We start from the raw sequence: 7304 nt of genomic DNA, 5'->3' as shown, positions 1-7304 counted from the left end.
AAAGCATACATATATCTTAATAACACCCCATTTTTTTCTGTTGAGAAAAGAAGCCAAAGGTCAAAGATTACAAATAACTTGTCCAATATCATCTGACAAGTGGCAGAGGTAGAATCTGGTGACAAAAGTCTTCTGGTGAGGAATTTGTTCTTTTTCTGTTTCAACAAAGGTGACTTATATAATGTAGAGAAAAATCAAGTGTCCCAAGTCAAATGAAAAAAAAAAAAAGAAGAAGAAACGGATGTATTAATGGAGAAGGTGAGCTTAGTGTTCTCTTAAACTTAAAGAAATAGCAGGAAAAAAAGCCCAGTTATTAAAAGCGTTAGGAACAAAAATTCTATTATGGCATTAGAGGTTTATCTAAAAGAATGTAAAACATATGACATTCCACAGAATCTTTTTCATAAAGAAAAAAGAGAAGCTGTTATTTCACAGAGCTGTTGCCATGGTTACCTAAAACCCATGACTCTCTGCTGAAATGTAACTTTTTTTCTTCCTACTGTTTGCTTCCATGTGATGTGCTTTTCACCTGATGAGTGAATTCCCTGGCCATACTTCACTCATGTCCATCATCTCAAAATGTTTTTTTCTCTTTATTTTGATCCATCATAACAGCTATTCTTGAAATACCTTTTCTTGTTACAGCTAGCTCATCTGCTGCTTGCATAACATTGGATCTAACTGTGTTGAACACAGTTCGCTGCCCCGCCCCCCCCCCAAAATCAGTGAACTGCTTTAATTCAGGAGCACTTTAAACATGCTTCTAGTTTAAAGGCTCTTGGAATTAAACAAACCAAAAAATAAATAAATAAATAAATGAACAAATATACAGAAGATATGAATACTGAAAATAAGCTTCCTATCATAAGTAATATTTAGTAATTAAGTAATGTTTTTTAATGTATTACTTTATTTAATAATAAACCTCGTCAGTAAATATTATTAGTCTCACTTAAAACTCAGATTGGGTTATAACATGCTTGATCTTCTCTATGTGTGCTTTATTTTTTTGCACACACACAAACACACACCTAGAGAAAGCTACCAAAAATGTTTTATTCCAGATTATAAGTTGCTGCTTATTTTTGGCATCATTGTTTTCTTGGCCTTGGTTATCCAGTGGTTAAGGTTATGGTTATGGTTTAAGGTTCCAGAAATCTAGCTATGTCTATACAGAGTTTAGTTTTTTATGTGTGTTAGCATTGGAGCTAATGTTTCTATGGTTTTCAATTTTGTTCAATTTAGCATATACTGATAAAGCCCATTCTATGTATATATTATGTTCCTGGGTTCTGTGGATATAAAAATAAATTAGAAATGGTTTCTACATTGGAACAGCTGGCAGTCTGTTAGATAAAGACAGGTCTGAAAACCTGAAGAATTATAGTTACTATGTTATAAAATCTGTACAAAGTGTAATGATAGTACACAAGGGTGAAGGTCAATTCTACCTGAATAAGGGCTGTGAATAAATAAATACCTAATGGAATATTTTCACTATAACGTGAATGAAAGGGACTACTTCAGAACATCTGCCGCAGTTGTCTGTGTAACTGAACTTTAAGAGAGTTAAAGCAACTACAAGTCAGAATTTACATCCATGAATTAGCGGCTCGTTTGATCCTTTCTCAGCCTAAATGGCCCTTTATAAATAGGAAACTGCATGGTTGGCTTGAAATAGCACTGGAGTCAAAGGCACTGGGTTTTTCTGTCCTCAGCTGTGTCGCCTTAGGCAAATTATTGTACCTTTGGGGGCCTCACTATGTTTTACAAAATGTAGGTACAACACTACACACCAATGGCGGTCTCTCAGCTAAGAGTTAATAAATTCAATGAATTTCTGAAAACTCCATTTTTTGTGTGTGAAGTAAAAGATATTTTAAATCAAGAAAAAGCAGAAGGCATTTTTTTTTTAACCAAAGGGGTTTGAGTATAACTGCTTAGGAAGATATTAATGAATTCACCAAGTGTGGAAGCTATTTAGTCTCACCATCTCACACAGTCTAGTTCTTTATTTGAGTGTTTGATTCTGGCAAAAGCATTTCAATTAGTGATATGTTTATTATAGAACCTAAGTTTGTAAAGTGAAAGAGATACCAAAACAATTTCCATATTAATTAAATCAGTCATTCTTAGGGCTGGCTCTGCATTAGAATTACAGTAGAAGGTTTTAAAAATACAGATGCTTGAACTTCACAGTGGACCTCCTGAATATGATTTTCTGGCAGAAGGTAGATGCGGGAGCACATAAAAATTTTTAAGTTCTTAAGCGAGTGATTTAGAGGATACTGAGAACCGCTGCCTTGTTGTTGTTCCATTGCAGAGTCATGTCCCACTCTTTGCGACCCCATGGGCTGTAGCATGCCAGGCTTCCCTGTCCTGCCCTATCTCTCGGAGTTAGGTCAGTTGCATTGATTTAATTGCATTAAGTTGATATAAATAACTGATCTTCATTGTTATAGGACTTTAACCAGAAATGTGCAAAGGAATGGAAATAGCCAACTAGAACTGAGTTTGACTGTAACCACACATAGCAACACTGCTCACAGCAGGTGGACATAAATGTTTACTCATTTCACCTTCCTTAAATTATTGTTTGCTCACTTTTCTTCAGTGGTCTTTGTCCCCTGTATTTCCTAATCTTATTTTTAACACCAGTTACTCCACAGTGGTTTAATCATAGAATGATATTAAATCTAATGCTGCAACTATTTTAACCTAGTGTTTACATACTAGACACACAAAAAAACTGTTTAGAAGTAAAATTGAATATAATCATAAAGGAAAAAGAGAAAAATTCCACTCAATAATCAATAAATGAATAGAAAAAGTTAACATAATTTGGTACTTCTCATGTAATTAAGTGGCTTCCCAGGTGGCTCAGTGGTAAAGAATCTGCCACCCAATACAAGAGATGCAGGAGACGGGTTCAATCCCTGGGTCAGGAAGATCTCCTGAAGGAGGAAATGACAACCCACTCCAGTATTTTTGCCTCAAAAATTTCATGGACAGAAGATGCTGGCAAGCTACAGCCCGTGGGGTCACAAAGAGTTGTACACAACTGAGCACACACACTCACAAACACATGTAATTGAATATCAATTAGTATTTGTCTATGAAGCTTCAGTGTGGATGTTGTAACTTTTTGGTAATTTAGATAATCCACCAGTTTTTCTAGGTCAAGACAAGCAGTACAGTTAAGGAAAGCATTATAACTAACTGAAAAATCCCATGTTCAAGCTTAACAGTATTTTAAGCAGTAACAGAGGATGTGAGAGTTAGATGAGTTTTGCACTATATAGATTAAGGTAGGAGGTCTGAAGGCTTATTGAAATAGATTTTTTTGAAGCACATTTTTTCCAGTCTTTCCTGCACAAATACACTCCTTGCTCTTGGTAAATAGCTGACATTAGTGACACCAGATATTACAGTGGCCATTTTCAATGAGTTTCAATAGGTCCATTTGGAAGTTGTAGTAACTTAGTGTGGGGTTTGGGGGGTGTGGGTGGGGGAGGGGGAATGTTTAGGAAGCAGTTCACATTTCAAAATTGCAGAGTTCAGGTGAGAAGGCAAGATTCTTCCCATCTTATTTAAATATTGAGCTTATTTCCATAAAGCATGGCTAGTCAAAAGTGCTGTGTTAGAAATGGTTGGAACACAGGCAGACAAGCATTCCTTCTACCTTATAGTTTTAAAATAATAAATAATTAAAAGCATATTTCTTTTGTTACCTTTTGCCCCTAATCCAAAGTGAAAAAAATCAGAAGAGGAAAAATAAAAATTAAATTTCAAAATAGCGATCTCTTATCCTATACCTCAAAAGTTTACACATGTTTAGGGAAAATGCTTATTTCTTCTGCATCCTATTTTAAAAAGTGAGTCAGGATGGGTCAGATCCTTTGGCTAAAGATATCATCACAGATATGTCCTTGGAAATAGTATAGTGTGGTTGTGCAACCAGGCTGCCTGAGAACACATTTTGTCTCTGCTACTTACTAGCTTTGATATCCTGTACAAGTTACATAATATCTCTAAACCTCAGTTTTTTTTTTTTTTAATCTTTAACATGGGGAAGGTTAGTAAGATTATTAAATGAATTAATGCACAAAACCACTCAGAATAGGGCCTCACACTTGCTAATCAATCAGTGAATATTAGCTATTTTCACTGTTTACCTGTTTAAGCCTGAGTATTCATATTTTTTTAAAAGAATATTTAATCTAAGTAATATTCCCCTAAATTCCTAATGGTAATAATCACTATAGACATTTAGTAAATGATGTCTTTCCAGGACCCTCCTTTGAATATTCTTATCAATAGGGATCCTGGGATATGGCCAGAGATTTGTATTTTCAGTTTATACACTGAATTTTATTGGGAATAAAATTTCAGAAATATTGACCTAAATCATTTTTTTTTAACTTAATCATCTAAATACTCATTCATCCATTGGTTCAACAAATACTTCATGAGCTCTTACATTTTGCCTGGCATTGTATTATGTGCTAGGAGACAGAGTGATGAACCAAGTACTTTTTATTCATTAGATTTTAGGACCCAAGTACAGGATATTGGACAAAGAACCACACAAATCTCTATGGAACTGCAATTGTGAAGTGTGCTATAAAGGAAAATTATAAAGTATGTTGAGAGCTCTTGACAGGGGACATTTTCTAGGCTTGGCAGGAGAATAACAGATGGAAAAGGAGGTTTCTGAAGACCTGCCAGAAGAAGTGATGGCTAAGGTTCTTTTAAGCTTTGATACTGTATGTCCTGCACACCTTACCTGCCAAGAGGAGAAGAAGGATGCTGGGCTGAGTAGATTAGGGTTTGCAGGGTTGCGCCCTCCCATGTACTCATCTGTGCAAACGTCACAGTTTTCTGCATCTCTCCAGTCCCAGTATGGAATCGTGAAGTTCTCATCCCCGGTCAGCTTCTGGATTTCCTGTTCCCACAGCAGCAGGAAGAGTCTATGCCAAGGCAGGAAACCCGGGGCTTCATGAGCAAAATCAATGTCTCTCCAGACTTCAGAGTCCCCAAGCAGCGTGTCCCTTGACACATAATAATGCATCCAGACAAAGAGGTCATAAACACTGACGTCATTAAACAGGGGTGTTGTTCCATGATTCATTTGGCCATAGGTGCCCGTGGGGATGACATAGTCTGGGCTGGTGGTATGTTTTGCCAAAGTGAGATAGGCAAGAAATTTGTTCTTCTCTGGGACACTCAAATCAAAGATGTTTCTTCTCACCAAAAGTCGCCTTTCTGTGCAGCGGGGTCCCCTAAATCCAAACTTACAACTTCCGCAATTGAATCCCATGAAGTTGCCAAAGCACTGGCAGGTTCTGTTATAAAAGATGGAGGGCCAAGACTCGCGGTCGTCCACCCCCGTGAAGGGGAACTGAGGTCCAAGTGGTGCCGTGGACAGAATGACGTCCTGGCAGGAGCCCCTGCCTGAGAGCCGGCCACAGGGGCTCCCATCGCCTGCCCAGGGCGGGCAGCACTCCTTCTCCATCAGGCTCTTGGAGGAGGCACAGGCTCGAGGGAAGTGGCCGGAGGAGGTCTGGAAACTCCACAGTAGGCAGTACAGGGCAGCCAGGAGCATTCTTCCTCCGGTCCTCACACGGTCTGCCTGAGCTGGTTAATGGAGCCACACTCTTCCCTTTCCAGCTCCCCACTCAGTGACTATCACATGTTTTGGCTAAGATCTATATAATACCACTCCCACCTCCCGCATTAAACCCTCTCAGCCTTTATCTAAGCTTTCATCTTCTGAAAACCACATGACTAACTTTTCTCTGGAGTTGGCATATATCCCATCAGTGGGATAGGCCTATGTTAAAGTGAGAAACACTATTCACTATTAATAGTTTAAGTCTTATGGTTAGAATAATACAAATAATACCATCCGATCTACATAAACCCAGTTAATTGACTATATAACTAGTGACATTTCAATTTGAAAATAAGAAGGCATGTCAGGAATAGAGCCTCTTTATTAAGACAATTCAGGTAGTTAGAGATTTTGGATGTAAGATGGTTTGTTTCTCAAAGACCCTAAATAATAGGCCAAGGCATTGGTAGGATTTGGCTTTGCAGGAAGAGGCATTTTTCAGAGCCTGGAGATTATGTCTTATATCTGAAGCTTATTTATTTTATACAAAGTATCAGAAGATTAAAACTTTTTCTGATACGCTTCCAGATTATCTTGATGCCAGTTGCTGCTTGCTGTCTAATTGCTCATTTTCTGAATATTGCTAAGGATATGTCACTTTGATAGCTGGGTCATCAGCTTTACTTTGGAAACGTTTTCTGGCGAATATTTGAAAGAAATCTTCCCAGGTGGCTCAGTGGTAAAGAATCTGTCTGCCAATGCAGGAGAATCAAGAGACATAGGTTCAATCCTTGGCTTGGGAAGATCATCTGGAGGAGGAAATGGCAACCCGTTCCAGTATTCTTGCCTGGAAAATCCCTTGGATAGAGGAGCTGGTGGGCTATAGTGCATGGGGTCACAAAGAGACAGACATGACTGGGCAATTGAAAACAAAGCACACATTAGAAAGGAAACTTTTTTATTGAAGTGTAGGTGGTTGTCAATATTTTATTAGTTTCAGGTATACAACATAGTGATTCAATATTTTAGTGTTATACTAAAGTCACTATAAAATATCGCCTATATTACCTGTGCTGCACAATATGTATTTCTGCTTATTTATATATAGTATTATATATATAATAGTTTGTACTTTTCTTATTTTAATGCTTTCACCACCTTGTTTCACCCATAAGTTCTAGAAATCAGTAAATCATTTGAAGTTTTGTTTGCAATTTGGTCTTGCAAAGGAGTTCTCATTGCAGTGAGTGAGCGAATAAGGTCTGATACTTTATTCAACAAATTTTTATTGATCATGCAAATTCTTTCTATATTTTTTTGTCTCTCTGTGTATAGTGATCTGCTGCTGCTGCTGCTAAGTCGCTTCAGTCGTGTCAGACTCTGTGCGACCCCGTAGATGGTAGCCCACCAGGCTCCCGGTCCCTGGGATTCTCCATGCAAGAACACTAGAGTGGGTTGCCATTTCCTTCTCCAATGCATGAAAGTGAGAAGTGAAATTGAAGTCGCTCAGTCATGTCCGACTCTTAGCGAGCCCATGGACTGCAGCCCACCAGGCTCCTCCATCCATGGGATTTTCCAGGCAAGAGTACTGGATTGGGGTGCCATTGCCTTCTCCAGTATAGTGAGCTAGATAAACTGAAATACATGGATAGAAATATCATTTTACCACTACACTAGTTTTTAAATGAGT

The 7304-nt window shown here is 38.0% G+C and overlaps 1 protein-coding gene across 1 annotated transcript in view; it reads right to left on the bottom strand.

Annotated features, from left to right (window-relative positions):
* Positions 1 to 5621, bottom strand: part of TYR (tyrosinase) — a 105810-nt gene extending 100189 nt beyond the window's left edge. The window contains exon 1 of the mRNA XM_055581575.1: positions 4787 to 5621. Coding sequence (XP_055437550.1) covers positions 4787 to 5605 — 819 coding nt within the window. The 5' untranslated portion in view covers positions 5606 to 5621. The remainder of the gene's footprint in view (positions 1 to 4786) is intronic.
* Between the last annotated feature and the right edge of the window lie 1683 nt (positions 5622 to 7304).

Source organism: Bubalus kerabau, chromosome 5 (genome assembly GCF_029407905.1).
Source record: "Bubalus kerabau isolate K-KA32 ecotype Philippines breed swamp buffalo chromosome 5, PCC_UOA_SB_1v2, whole genome shotgun sequence".
Lineage (NCBI taxonomy): Eukaryota > Metazoa > Chordata > Mammalia > Artiodactyla > Bovidae > Bubalus > Bubalus kerabau.
The sequence above is the reverse complement of the archived record's forward strand: the minus strand, read 5'-3'. Positions and strand labels throughout refer to the sequence as shown.